General features: G+C 38.5%; 2 protein-coding genes across 2 annotated transcripts in view; one reads left to right on the top strand and one right to left on the bottom strand.

Moving 5' to 3' along the window:
• Positions 1 to 815: 815 nt before the first annotated feature.
• Positions 816 to 8,304, bottom strand: LOC125249593 (complement C1q tumor necrosis factor-related protein 7). Its single transcript, XM_048161913.1, has 5 exons — positions 8,185 to 8,304; positions 6,306 to 6,588; positions 6,138 to 6,218; positions 4,755 to 4,835; positions 816 to 4,669 (listed from the first exon to the last, which is right to left on the bottom strand). The coding sequence occupies exons 1-5, from the start codon at positions 8,203 to 8,205 to the stop codon at positions 3,777 to 3,779; spliced, it is 1,359 nt and encodes a 452-aa protein (XP_048017870.1). The 5' UTR covers positions 8,206 to 8,304; the 3' UTR covers positions 816 to 3,776.
• Positions 8,305 to 12,504: 4,200 nt separating this feature from the next.
• The window catches only part of LOC125248143 (diacylglycerol kinase delta-like), a 45,042-nt gene continuing 42,078 nt past the window's right edge, over positions 12,505 to 15,468 (top strand). The window contains exon 1 of the mRNA XM_048159792.1: positions 12,505 to 12,665. Coding sequence (XP_048015749.1) covers positions 12,531 to 12,665 — 135 coding nt within the window. The 5' untranslated portion in view covers positions 12,505 to 12,530. The remainder of the gene's footprint in view (positions 12,666 to 15,468) is intronic.

A 15,468-nucleotide genomic window follows, 5' to 3' on the forward strand; every position in this document is an offset into this window, starting at 1 on the left:
CCACTGTCGGTCCAGTGTGAGCCAGGGCTAACAGTGTGCCGGGCTGAGCCTATGGCCACAGACCTTAGGCACCGAGGCCAAAATCAAGTTGTGTTTCCACTGTCGGTCCGCTAGCTTAAACACACCTCCCTTGATCAAACGTCACACAACCCAACCCATTTCAGTGTGTAGACCATCACCTGACTACGATTAGCTCCGCCTTTCACCTCGACTGCGCCTCAAGCCCCAGCTGGCCCGCTTTGGACCAAGGTTTTCGGCGGGCCAAAAAACCCGTGCCTTTGGCATCGAGGAAGCACCGAAGAGGTACGGTCAAGCCCCGGAAGTGACAGTGGAAACGCGACCAGCCCTGGCACGCAATAGCATGCCCGCCTTTGGCCCGGCAGTGGAAACGCGGCTATTGATGTAGAAGCATCTAACCCTGGTGGCAAGCCTAAACTGGACATAAATGGTAAACTTGTCCCTCAAATCTGATTAGTTGATTGGAATGTTGTTGGAAAAATCACGGTGACGATGCCAGAAACAAGATCTGTGATTAACACGAGATATTTTTATTCTTCGATATAGAATACATATGTCTAAAATGTATCTTAAAGGCAATTGTTAATAAGTGACAAACGAATCTTACTTTTTTTGAGGGAATCAGGGTGAAGTTAACTTGGTCTACAAAAATACATCATCCCATACAGCACTCTTTTGTATTTGCAAATTGCTAAATGAAATATTTTAATAATAATGTTCTTTAACTAGTCATAGATATTTCCTATGGCTTTTGTAGAGTCTAAGTAAAAAGACACAAACAAGAATGAGGAGTCAGATTAATGGTTTAATATTTATTGGAAATATAAGGGTAATCAATACAAAGAACATGAGCATGAACATCATTGTTTTTATTTTTTGTTGTCATGTTGTGTTGTGTCATATTGTGCGCCTTGGACAACAATTTTATGGGTGGGCCCTCTCTCCCCCAGCCCAAATGTGTGAAGTTAACACCGTAAGAGGTCCCCCATCATATTGTTGTGTGTCAGAATAATCCTACGTAAAAAGAACTCCCTTTCTTTCTCTCTAACAGGTGTTTAACACTTCTATTGTGTAAGACAACACCTCTCTGACTTCTCTCTGCTCACCTATCCTGAGACATGCAAAAATTTTTTCCTGTTCTCATTTTTGCTCTTATCCTCAGTGTTTGTCCACTGAATAGCTGGGAGGATTATATAACAGCTGATTCCTGCTCATCTTACATTCTTTACAAACATCCGGCTGAAACGTGTCTGTCAAGGGAACAACCTCACGACTGATCTACGCGGAAGGTACAATACAGTTAATCAAGTTACAAGACATATGCTGTAAATAAACACCGATCACATCCATCTGGACTAATTCATTCCAAATATGTGAAAGAGAAGGCTCTTCGTTCAGCCGAAGGTTCACTTCTACATACAAACTACATAAAGTGGTCTTAAAATAGAATCTGTGTAATGTGGAGGATTACAGAAATGCTAGGGGTTTAGGTGGAAAAGTGGATCATTTTAGAGGCTTGTGAGAGTACAAAATCATTTGGTTTAGGGTGTGGGTCTAGAACGTAGGGTGCAGGTTTAGGGTGGAGTTAGAAGTTTGGGTGAAAGTTTAGAATGTGGAGGTCAAGGGCAGGGGTGTCCAAACTTGGTCCTGGAGGGCCACTGTACTGCAGAGTTTAGCTCCTACTTTCCTCAACACACCTGTTTGGAAGTTTCTAGTATCCATATAAAGACCTTGATTAGCTGGTCCAGGTGTGTTTAAGTGGGGTTGGAGTTAAACTTGCAGGATAGTGACCATCCAAGAGCATGATTGGACACCCCTGCTCTAGGGAGTAGTTAAACGTTTGGGTTTAGAATGTTGGGTGTAGGTTTAGGGAGTAGTTAAATGTTTGGGATTAGAATGTTGGGAGTAGGTTTAGGGAGTAGTTAAATGTTTGGGATTAGAATGTTGGGAGTAGGTTTAGGGAGTAGTTAAATGTTTGGGATTAGAATGTTGGGAGTAGGTTTAGGGAGTAGCTAAAGGTTTGGGATTAGAATGTTGGGAGTAGGTTTAGGGAGTAGCTAAAGGTTTGGGATTAGAATGTTGTGAGTAGGTTTAGGGAGTAGCTAAATGTTTGGGATTAGAATGTTGGGAGTAGGTTTAGGGAGTAGCTAAATGTTTGGGATTAGAATGTTGGGAGTAGGTTTAGGGAGTAGCTAAATGTTTGGGATTAGAATGTTGGGTGTAGGTTTAGGGAGTAGTTAAATGTTTGGGATTAGAATGTTGGGTGTAGGTTTAGGGATTAGCTAAATGTTTGGGATTAGAATGTTGGGAGTAGGTTTAGGGAGTAGTTAAATGTTTGGGTTTAGAATGTTGGGAGTACAAAAAAAATGGGGCAAGACAAAATGGTGAAATATTTAGTGGTCTTTTAATGGTCTAACCCATTTTAATCACAAATCATTGGAAATTAGCAAGAATTGCACAAGTACTCTAGATAAAGTAACACAGAATGACCTTCCCCAACTTGGAGACTGCTTTTTACAGGAGGAACAGTCAGTGTTGTTTCACTCAATGTTAATGGCTTCAAACAGTTCATGAGTAGTTGAAAAATGTCTCCAGGTTAATTTGAGACCAAATATTCACTATAGGGTTCATATCTGGACTCTGAACAGGCCAAAACATGAGCCCGATTGACTTGTTCTCAAGCCACTTCTTGGTTGTCTTTGCAGTTTGGGCAAGAGAATTGCCCTGTTGAAAAATAACATCTGATCATTCCTCTTTAGATAACAACTTTTTATATGTGGGAAGCAAGCCATTCTGCAATAATTTCCTATACTCCAAAGCAATTAATGACTTTTCACAGTGAAGTAGCTCACTAATACCAGCAGCTGAAATGGCTCCTCTTCCTCCATGCTTCACTGTGGTAGAGATGCATTTATTATTATATTTATCAGCAGATTTTCAAAGACAGTCCTCTGAAGCATCACCATGCAACTTGTGTTTCATTGTGATTCCAAACACAACTTCCCATATTCTACCAAAAAACTTAGTAGTGCATTTGCTTAAATTTAGCTAATTTCCTGACCAAAAATTTGTTTAATCATTTTGGGCTTGGTCCATTTTTTTGCCCAGGAGTGTAGGTCTAGGGTGTAGTTAAAAGTTTGAGTGAAAGTTTAGAATGTTGGGTGTAGGTCTAAGGAGTACATAAAAGTTTAGACTTAGGTTTAGAATGTAGGTTTAGGAGTGTAGTTAGAAGATTGCGTGAAAGTTTAGAATCCTGACTGTGAGTTAATAGATCAGGGGGCAGGTCCAAGGAGTAGATAAAAGTTTAGGTTTAAATGTTGGGTGTAGGTCTAGTTTGGGTGAACGTTTAGAATGTTTGGTATAGGTTAATTAGGTTGCAGGTCTTGGGAGTAGATACATTATTTTGGTTTAGAATTTTGGGTGTAGGTTACAGTTCTGAGGGTGTAGGTTAAGAGGTTAGGATGTAAGTCTATGCCATGGGAAGCCAACCCTGCTCCTGGAACGCTACCTTCCTGCAGACCTCAGTTCCAACCCTGCTGCAACACACCTGCATGTTACTTTCAAGTAATCCTGAGCACCTCAATTAGTTGGTCCGGGTAATTTAATTCGCTTTAGAGCTAAACTCTGCAGAATGGTAGCCCTCTAAGAGCAGGGTTGGCTACCCCTGGTCTAGGCTATAGATAAACATTTGGGTGCTGGTTTAGAATGTAGGGGTTGGTTAAGAGTTAAAGGTGTAGGTTAAGAGCATAGGGTACAGATTATGGAGCTCCCCATTCAATCTCTCTATCGGGGAACTCGACTATGGTAAAATCTCTTCCAAACATGTCATCACATTTGTCTGGGTACAACAGAAACCCGCTGAATGTGCTGCTGGCCTCGGTACCGGTATAAATGCCGTTACTGGTGGTGTCCTTCACCTGCACCCACACCCAGTCACCCTGAGTCAGACTCAGCACCACCTGCTGAGAGGCGGTGTTCATTTCCACTGGTGTAGTTGTCTTCACCACGGCCTCAAAGTTGTGGAAGAGTCCGACCCTCAGCATACGGGTTGCCACTTGCAGATGGTAGCTAAACACGTAAGTTCCGTTAACAGGGGCGGTGTAGACACCGTTTTCAAGGTTGTAATGCTGGTTTAAGTTGTAGATGACACGTTTGAAAGGCACTGGGCGGTTCGGTTGAGGATAAGAGGTGAGCATAGCAGCGGAGAAAGCAGATTGCACGGCAGGTGAGCAAGGTCCAGGCATACCCACCATTCCCATTTCTCCCTGATTACCTTTAGGTCCTGTAGTTCCATTCGGACCCTGTGGCCCTGTCAAACCCATTTCTCCCTTATCACCCTTATCACCCTTTTGACCCTGGGCTCCTGGAGCCCCATCATGACAATTGCATAGGCCCTGTGGACCTTGGTCACCCTTCTCCCCTGGTTCACCTGGAACGCCAGGTATGCCCGCCACTCCTGGATCGCCCTTCAGTCCTTTGGGACCAGGGCTTCCAGCCAGCCCAGGTAACCCACGTGCACCTACAGGGCCAGGAAGACCAGGTGCACCATCTGCACCTGGTACAGGCTCACAGGTTTCCGGGCACTGACCATCTTCTCCCTTTGGACCCTGATCTCCCGCAGGGCCATCCAGACCACGGTCACCCTTCTCACCTGAGAAGTTTGTATACAAATATGGTCACCAGGGCCCGTGATAGACATTGTGTGAATGTTAAAACATTTGTGAAGTTTCACTGACCTTTGGTCCCCCTGTCTCCCTTCGGTCCTGAAAATCCAGCGGGACCAATGTCACCTTTATCTCCCATTTCACCTTTCTCACCTGTGAGTGAATTACATTACTACCACAATTGACACTATTCATTTAAATTAACACCAGTGTTGGATAACTAGCTAACTAATGGTCTCTGTGATCTACTTAAAGGGATATTTCACCCAAAAAAGTAAATTATCCCATGATTTGCTAACCCTCAATCCATCCTAGATGTACATGACTATCTTCTTTCAGCCCAAAACAGTTGGAGTTATATTAAAAAATATCCTGGCTCTTCCAAGCTTTATAATGGTAGTGAATGGCAACTGAGATTTTGAAGCCCTAAAAAGTGCACCCATCCATCATAAAAGTAATCCATATGGCTCCTGGGATTAATAAAGGGCTTCTGAAGCGAAGTGATCCGTTTTTGTAAGAAAAACATCAATTTTATAACTGTATAAACTGTAATTACTAGCATCTAGTAACGGCTGTATGCACGTTCATGAGAGAGTCGAGTTCTGGTGGAAGGGTGACCCATATGACGTAGGTGCAATAAGCTTAGATGAGAACTGATGAACACAGAAGCGCAGAGGATAGAGCGAAACAAAACTGTCATGAATTAGAAGTCTAAAACGAGAAGTTTTAAAGAAAAAATGTCAGAAGAGTTTGATATAAGAGAAGAGGAGCTATGTCAACATGTACAACCATTACCAGAAGCTAGTAATTACAGCTTATAAAGTTCTAAGTATGGATGTTTTTCCTACAAAAACCCATAGCTTTGCTTCAGAAGGTATTTATTAACCCCAATGGAGCCGTATAGATTACTTTTATGATGGATGGATTTACTTTTTTGGGGCTTCAAAATCTTGGGTACATTCACTCCTATTGTAAAGCTTGGAAGAGCCAGGATATATTTATGTGCATCTCGGATGGCTTGAGGGTGAGTAAATTATGGGATCATTTTCATTTTTGGGTGAACTATCCCTTTAAACTTATGATGCTTTTGGGAAATGCATCCAAGAGCAATCCACCTTTTTTTTAATGTAAGAGCGGGTGCAGCCATTCTCAACTTGAATGTGAAAAGCTGCCAGTGTAATCCAGTTTTTTTTAGTTGTATAAAAACAAACTGTTGTGCTGCTTGACATTGCAAACTGGAATGTTCATATCATAAAAGCACTTTGTTATTCTTACAGTCGTTCTCCTATAGCACTAATGAAAGTCTCGCACATTCAAACTTTTTGGAATTAACTACTTGTTTAAGTGTGTTGCTTCACTGCAGTTTAACTACTTTTAATTATGAAGCAAACTAGCTTCCCCAACACTGATACACACACATTCACACTGAAGTAAAATGCATAGTACAAGTCTCACCCTTCATGCCAGGACGTCCTGTGAATCCTGGACGGCCGGGAAGCCCAGTGAGGCCTCTTGGGCCTGGACTACCAGGAACTCCTGTGAGTAGCAGATTCGGTTAGTAAAACCCTTGACAATATTAAACCAACAGAGAAAATACTGTGGAGTTTAACTCCGTGTTTGTACCTGGCAGTCCGCGGTCGCCTCGGTCTCCTTTCTGGCCTCTGTTTCCGGAGCAAGCGGAACAGATGCAGTACCAGGGTACCTGGTCCGCTGTGGGTGGAACCGGAGCTTCCAGAATCATCTGACAATAGGATAAGTCAGGCTCCGGTGCTCCTGGAGGGAATGGTGACGCAATCGAAATGTTGTCAATAGGCTGTAACCCAAACTCTGTAGTGCGGAAGTCAGGAATTAAAGCACAATGGCTGAAAGACAGACAAACCAACACCCCAAAAATACTCCTCATGTCCTGTAGACAAAAATATAGAGTTAAAGAATTAGTTCACTTCAGAATTCAAATTTCCTGATAATTCGTTCACCCCCATGTCATCCAAGATGTTCATGTCTTTCTTTCTTCAATTGAAAAGAAATTTTCAGAAGGTTTCTGAGGAAAACATTCCAGGATTTTTCTCCATATAGTGGACTTCACTGGGGTTCAGCGAGTTGAAGGTCCAAATGTCAGTTTCAGTGCAGCTTCAAAGAGCTCTACATGATCCCAGACGAGGAATAAGAGTCTAATCTAGAGAAACCATCAGCCATTTTCTAAAAAAAAAGAAAATTTGCTCGTCTTGTCCTGCTCTGCGATGCGCCACGCATTATGTAATCACATTGGAAAGGTCATGTGTGACATAGGTGGAAGTACCGCGGCAGGGCGAAAAACTCCTACATCATTGTTTTACCCTTTTTGTAATTTGTTTTGTAAAGGGCGTTTGGCTTAGTCTTTGCACGTTCGCTTTGTAAACACTGGATCGGTACTTCTGCCTACGTCTTGCATGACCTTTCCAACATGATTATATAATGCGTGGAGCATCGCAGAGCAGTGCAAGATGAGCATTTGTGGTTAAAAAGTATATAAATTTTAATTTTTTTAGAAAATGGCCAATGGTTTCTCTAGATTAGACTCTTATTCCTCGTCTGGGATCATGTAGAGCTCTTTGAAGCTGCACTGAAACTGACATTTGCACCTTCAACCCGTTGAACCCCAGTGAAGTCCACTATATGGAGAAAAATCCTGGAATGTTTTCCTCAAAAACCTTAATTTCTTTTCGTAACATTTTCATTCCACAACAGGTTCTTTATAATGGTAACACTGGATCATGCATTACAAAGGTATTCATAATGTACATTACAAGGCATTATATCTTTACATAAATAATTGTAACCAAAGTTAAAATTCATTATATTTGCAGATTCCATGTTACATCTGAAATGTATTTTAATGCATAATCATTTCTAAAGGTGTGTTCAATGAATAGATAAGTATTATAACTGTGGATACAATTATTCATGAGATCATGCAATGCAATATAAGGTGCATTACAAGGCATAATACTTTTAGAATGCATTAAATATAAAGGCTGTAAGTAAAGTGTTACCAAAGGTTTTTTAGATTTTTAAAATGTTCTTCACGCTAAAAGAAAAGGTTATGTTAAGAATTGATCACTAATAGGTTCTTTGGGGAACCAAAAATGGTTCTTCTATGGCAGTGCTGCAAAAAAATAAAATATAAAAATAAATAAAATAATTAAATTACATTAATTTCAATTAAATTAAATAATGAAACCTTTTTGAACCTCAACTTTTAAGAGTGAAGGATGTTCTGTTTGGTTGCAAGCTGGTGATTTAAGTTTAAGCAAATTTGACTTGGCAAACACCACTGATTAATGTTCTCATTAGCACATTTTGCTATGAATTAAAGCAAAGTCAAATGAATAATGCACAAAAATAATGCACTTAAATTTAGCATTGTATATTAGTTAATAACTATTTGACTCTCATCAATAAACAGCAATCTGACAAGACGGATGGACGGACAGACAGAAAGCGAGACAGATTGATCACCCACCATGTTCCAGTGATGCAGCATCTCTTCCTCAGTGTGTGAAAAAATCTCTGATGTCCAGACGCCTCACACTTATATAGCTGCACCTGTGCCAGTGTGTTTGTGTGTTTGGCCACTGGGAGTTGGATTTTTTTCTCTCTTCATTCTCTGTGACCTCATTAGGCCCAGAATATCATGAGTGATAATACAGTAGAGAGAAAATAGGAGAAAGCCATTGTGTGTGTGACACAGCAGTGTGAGAGCAGGCGCGGCTCCGTCAGGACTGTAACAGGAGAGAATCGATGCGTCTCTGGAGATGATTTATAATACAAGGAAGCATGGGAACACAGCAGTCCTTCGACCTGATCCAGGTCAGATCTCTCACACACACACACACACACACACACACATACACACAGAGGATGCTCTTTCCGTAAGAAAATGCAACAATAATACCGTGAATATCTTATCACAGATCTGTTTATGGCATTGACGAGTATCCCATAATGCAGCAGTGCATTTGTTCTTTTAATCTTTTATTTTGACAGCTGTAGAGGCACACTGTAATTATTATGGAGTGATTCTTGTGCTGTTTATTTCATGCAGTTTTGACAGTGTCAGTTTTCCTAGATTTATGTGCAGAAACAATTTTGAGTCATTTGCAGATCGTTTTCCTGGAAAAGTGAAGCACTGTGGATCTGTGCTGCTTTCAAAATATTTTGTTTGAGCATCTCTCAACCAAGAATAACAACAACTTGCATTGTTTGTTTGTTTGTTTTTAAATATATAGTGCCTTTCAGGACCCCAAGGCCACTTGAATGGACCTGAAATACCAAATGCTTATGCTTTTTCAAAGGCTTTTCTTACAGAATAGTTTTTAAAAGACCAAAAAAAAAATAGCTAGGTCACGTCCCTTTCTGGAATGCTTATGTGTATCATGTTATGCAACGTTAAGTCATGTTGCTATAATTTTGTATTTGTGTATTTAAAAGCATGTGTTTAATGTGTTGACTTCCACTGTAAATGCTTTAATTCAACACATCCCCGGTGAATAGCGTAAAAATCTAAACTAATACAAATCACCGTATTTCCACAGCTGATTGATTACATTAAGAATTGCAAACATTTTTTGTATTACACGTTTTCTGAAATGTTATGTTTAAATATGCAAATGAGGCATTATCTACTCTGAACAATGTAAGGCTGAACACCGTTACTGACAATCCTCATTTTGTCTGCGTGAGATTCTCCAGCTTTGTTGTTGTTGAGCTGTTAAAGCTCCGCCCTCTTCTGGAGCAGCAGCTCATTTGCATTTAAAGGGACACACACAAAAACGGCGTGTTTTTGCTCAAATTTGACAAGCTATAATAAATGATCTGTGGGGGATTTTGAGCTGAAACTTCACAGACACTTTCTGGAGACATCTTATATTACATCTTGTGAAAGGGGGATTATAGGTTCCCTTTAAAGGTATGTACTGTAATTGAAATCTACAGATGCAAATAGATAAAGTGCAATAAAAGATACACTTAAAAGTGTATTTTGCATGTTTTCTTTACACTAGTCAGAAAAAAACACCCTTTGAAAAGTCAAAAAACCTCAAAATTGACACATGATGCACTATTTTCCCTTAAAGCAAAGACAATTTAAGTTTGTTTTTACCAGCTTAGAAACAAATCTATTTCAGAGGTGCTGACTTGTGTTTAACCTGTGAAGATTTTATGTGGAGACAAAATGCCCTGAGATGGGTGTTAAAAAATATCCTTTCCTTGAATGCACATATTAAATGTCAATACCAAAAGTTGTGTTTGTGTTGGGTTCATCTACATTAATTCATTTAGCAGAAGCTTTTATTCAAGCAACTTATGCACACATAATGGCCGGTTTAAAGTAAAAGCTTATGCAGAAGTGAAACGCAGAAAAGAAGAGAAAGAGGCTTTGTTTATAGTTGTGGATCCGTTGTGTTTTCAGCTGTTTCTTGAGGAACAATTGAATTCAATGGGAATTCCCCAATTAGTTAATTAGGGAAACATACATCAAACATGCTTTGTGCTTAATTTATCAGATTCTCTCTACTAAACTGAGCTGTAGAGCTGCTTTTAAAGCTGTTTCATAATTAATAAACACTGACGCTGTTATTAAACTAAACTGGATCCACATAAAAGCGAATTACAAATTACAAACACTTCTGTTAATTGCACATCAGGATCTGTTTTCTTCCCTATCATATAGCATGTAAAAAGAGTGAATTGCTGGAAAAGGTGTGCGTGTGTTTGTGAAAGCGAGAATCACCGAAGAAGAATGTGTTATTGAATTATTTGAGGGAATGCATCCTAATGTGTTTTTCTGAGGAAGTATGCATTGGCGAGATGTGAAACACAGATGTGAAACTGGACACACAAACACAAACAAAGCCACGGCCGCTTCTTCACAGCACCGCCCAGCTCCTGACCCGCTTTCTACTGTCCTTCGCTTCTTCACACTGTTCAGTCGCGCTGTATGTGCTGCGTAACCAGCCCAAAACCATCAGGATCAGGTCTATAGTCAGGGTGTATGTTTACAGGAAACAGGTTATATTCTAGACTGTTCTGTAACCTCGAGTTAAACATTTCGCTTCAGGCTTTATTGTTATTTAATGTCTATTTCATGTATCATCCATCACGCTGACTCAGATTAGCTGACTTATCAAATAATGCTCTTGAATTGTGTTGTTTAGCTTCATTATTTGGTGGAGCGTTTGGATCAAAATGATAATATCCAACACAATACATAAGAAAAGGAAGAGGTTCTGAATCTTGCAGTATTTCTGATACATGTCTTTTAATTACGTATTTCAAATACAAAATAGTATTTTGTAATTTGTACTTGATAGGGTTGATGAAAATGGCTTTGTATTTTGTATCAAAATAATTCAGTGTTTTGTATTTTTTAGTTTTAAAATACTGTAAAATACTTTGGTGCTTATTCAGTAGTTTGCCCAGACTTATTGAAATCCGAACAGAAAATTGATCCGTATGGAAAAAGGTGGTCAGGCTGCCAGCTTTCCATCAATTTTGTTTTTTTTGCAGAAATTACTATAATTTTTAACAGTTCATGTTAAGTTTTGGTGTTTGTTTTAGTAGCCCAAGCTAAATAGTTTACCAATTTACATAATGTTCTTGAAAACTATTATACCGAGCAGCAGCCCCCTTAATTAACAATCAAATGATTAATTAGTTAGAAACTAGTTGCTATGAATACAGGCACCATCAGTTCTCTTCTTATAAATTACTTGTTTGTCATTGAGTCAGTGTTGCTGAGGCAAAGTAGGCCCTTTGTTACCAAACACCAAGTAAATAAATTAGCAATTAGTAATTCGCAAACATTATACTGTTGGTTACTTTAAAACTAACGTTCATCTGGGAGAACACAGGGATATGTGAATATATTTGATCTGTTAAAGCCAAAATGTCAAGTCAAATCATCTTCATTTATATAGCGCTTTTCACAATACACATTGTCTCAAAACAGCTTCACAGTGACAATAGGAAAATTATTATCGAGCTAAAGTTGGTTTTTGATTGAATCATGTGTACATTTTGTGTGTACATTTTCGCCACTAGAAGTCGCTTATTCATTCGCTCATCCTTGATTTTGCGGAATTATGGGATGTGTTGTTTTCACGTCTATAGCTGGTGGAAAAGAATCAAGACGGGACTCGGTCAGAAATCATGTTCATGGATCAGATTAACGTTACTGTAATATGAAGCAGGGATCGATTAAATGGGCCAACTGATGGAAGGTTTACAAAGAAATTTAATGCTCCTTGTAAAAGTATTTTTTAGTATTTTTAAAATACAAAAATACAGTAGTTTATTTTGATACATGGTGTGGCTGCTGTATTTTGTAGTTTATTTTGATACACCTTTATTTTGCTCACACCCAAATAGGGGCAAATTTAACAAGCTATAATAAATGATCTGTGGGGGATTTTGAGCTTAAACTTCACACACACATTCTGGAGACACCAGAGACTTATATTACATCTTGTGAAAGGGGCATTAATCATTTTTACGTGGTGTATGAAGTCAGGTGATCTATGTTCCACTTATGTTTCATAAACACAAAGTTGGTTTCGTCTTCATTTTCAACTAAGTCAAACTGTACAAACTTCTTTTTGATTGAAAGTGAGCTTATGCTATCCTTCTTTCAAATACAGCTTTGATGCATCTTAGTTTTGTACATTTTCTCAGCTGCGGCTCCTCTGTCCGGTAGGCGGCGCGCGTTCTCTCGCTCTCCCCGGGCTGTCGCGCTCGCTCTGTCCGTGTGGCGGCGCTGTACGGCCGGTCCCGCTGGAACACGTCTCTGAGTCCCGGGGGCTGGAGCGCAGGATGGCGGCGGTTGGTGCTGCTGCTGCTGCTTCGGCGGCTGAGGCCGAGTCGTCGGACAGTGAGCCGGAGCAGGAGCACGGGTCCCCGCAGAAACTCATTCGGAAGGTCTCCACGTCCGGTCAGATCCGGAGCAAGGTAATATAACACGTGTATGTGTGTTTAGTGTTGAGCTGCAAAGAGAAAAAGCGCTTCAGACCGAGCGGCCCGTCCGAGATCCGCGACATTTCCTGCGCGTCCAGACCCTCCGGTACCGACCGACACCGACGCCGGTCGCGGAGACGAGCGCGTGTGAATGTAACGGTACCGCGCGGCACTGTGATGAGCGGACTCTGCACGCGCGTGCGTGCGTGCGTGCGTTCGTTCGTTCGAATGCATTGCAACATTGTAACCGTTTGTTTGGAATCTGTGAGTTTGAAAATGAAACACTGTAACATTCTCAATTCAATGGAAGCGCAGCGGTTACATTGAGACACAAATCACCTTTCAAAGAAACACTTTCTGCTACAATACAACAGTAAAATTACAGTAAAACTACAGTGAAATATAGACATAACTAATGCAAAAAAACATTCTGAAAGCTCCTTACGCTATTTTAAGGAGATTAAATTGATTTATTTATAATGATTTAGCAGCAGCAAAATATATACTTATTTTTGTGGAAAAATCATATCTGTCTCAAACCTCAGAAAAAATCCCTCTGGTAATCACAGTTTATGTTCAAACGTCATAGTTACAACATTTATTTTTATTACTGTTAAACTGTGGTACGCTGGAATCAACCAACTTACCGCAGTTTTACTGTAATAATAATAATAAATGTTGGGATAGCACCTTTTCTTTTTGACTGTTTGATGGAGATGTGAGATTTGGTGTCATTTTTGTACTTCAGTAAAAATAGCTGCAGAAACTGTGGTGTTTTGTCGCAGATGTGGTGAGAGAGCTTTAAGATCTGAGCTGGTAAAGCAAAGGTCGTGTTATGAGTTATTATCACCATTGACGCTTATAAAAAGTTTGCTGTTCAGAATCATAGTAATAGTCTTGACATTTAAAGTTTGTTCCATTACAACAGCTACATGATAGATAAAGTGATGAATAATAAGACCTGTACTTGTTCTTGCAGAATTTACTTCCTGTGAGACTGATTTCGACAGACTTCTCTTGATTGATGTAATAATGCATTATTGGAGCAGGATTCATTAATGCATTTGCTCCATTTGAAACACTCAAAATAACAATTTCAAGTTTTGGTAGCTATAAATATCAGCTGATTTCTCTGCGAGATTCTCTGAGGTTATGGGTTTGCGATATCATTAGCTGTGAGATGTTCTTCAGTAGAGTCTGTGTGTGTATCGACTGAGATCACACACGAGATATGAGAGATGATGCTCTGTTGCTTAGGACGGACCGGAGATGATTCGTGCTTGCATCATTTATGCTATCTTCTGTTTTATTGTTTAATATCTTTCACCTAGAAAACCAACCGGTGTTATTCACTCATGTTGAAGGGCAATTAACAGTCTGAGTCTGTAGAAAGTGCTTATGAGTTATTAAAAAGATAAAGACGAGCAAAAACGATTTTTCTGAATTCATGTCGCACAGGTGACCTGTGACCTGTTTTATATGCAAGGCCAGTGAAAATGAATGGTGTGCATACTTTATTAAAGCCATAAATCTGCAGAAATGTACACAGCCTCATTCTGGAGCACAAAAGATGAAATGCAGCACTTCCGTCCAAGCTGCTTTTTTACAGTAAATGTGTATGGGAACCAGTTTATTTTTAGATGCACTATTCCTTGCAGCCGATGGGAAGTGTGCTTGTCTATATAGGGCACTGTGGGTTCGGTGATGCGAAATCTTGGACGGAATCTTGGAATCCAATTATTAAAATGGAATTTACAGTGTGACACGGAATGCCGTGTAATTTGGCAAAGTTTGAATGACAGAATTGAACTGCGATCTGTGAACAACTTGAAGAAATTATGACAGAAATATATTAATATTGTACAGCTGAATGTGCTCTTCAAAGTAATAATGTATGAAATTTGTAAAAAAAAAAAAAAATTAAGGAATAATTATGCAATTTTTCTTTTAATTTTAACAGTAAACCTGTTTTGTGCAGCACTTTGTTTGCCAAAAATAAAATAAATGTTACATTTTAAAAATGAATTAAATTGTTAATGTTTTATGCCTTCATTTGGTTACCACCATTTTTGATAATAAATTTGTTATAAATTATAAATCCAGAAAAAAAAAAAAAGAAAAAAAAAAAGTTTTTGATTTTAACTAAATTTAACTAAATAATTAAAATGGAATCCAGAAAAATAAACACGGAATTTGGGAAAAATAAAACAAAATTTGAGAAAAAATAAAAAGTATTTCATAGGGCCCTAAAAATATAGTTTTTTATTAAACTTTTAATAAATTGTTGTTAAATTGTATAAGTTTCATGATTTCAATTAATAAGTCATGCTTTTCGATTACTGAAATTTAATTTACAAACTTTAAGGCATTATTTTGCAAGATGCACCCAGAAAACTTTTACAATTTCTACCAAAATTACATTTAAAGAGTCTTTTTTTCTATAAAATTATATATATACACATACATATATTTACATACATATATTTATTTAATAAATATATATATATATATATATATATATATATATATATATAATTTTAAATATAATTTAAATTTAATTTTAAATATAATTTAAATTTTAATTTAAATATAATTTTAAATGTAATATAATTTTGTTAAATATATACATGTATATGTGTGTATTTATAATAAATATACGCAGTACACACACATATTATGTAAACACAAACTTTTATTTTGGATTTGATTAATTGTTTGTCAGCACTAATAAAATATATATATACAGTCAAACCAAAATTTATTCAGACACCTTGAACATTTCATTCATTAATTCAGT

This window comes from Megalobrama amblycephala, linkage group LG16 (genome assembly GCF_018812025.1).
Source record: "Megalobrama amblycephala isolate DHTTF-2021 linkage group LG16, ASM1881202v1, whole genome shotgun sequence".
NCBI lineage: Eukaryota > Metazoa > Chordata > Actinopteri > Cypriniformes > Xenocyprididae > Megalobrama > Megalobrama amblycephala.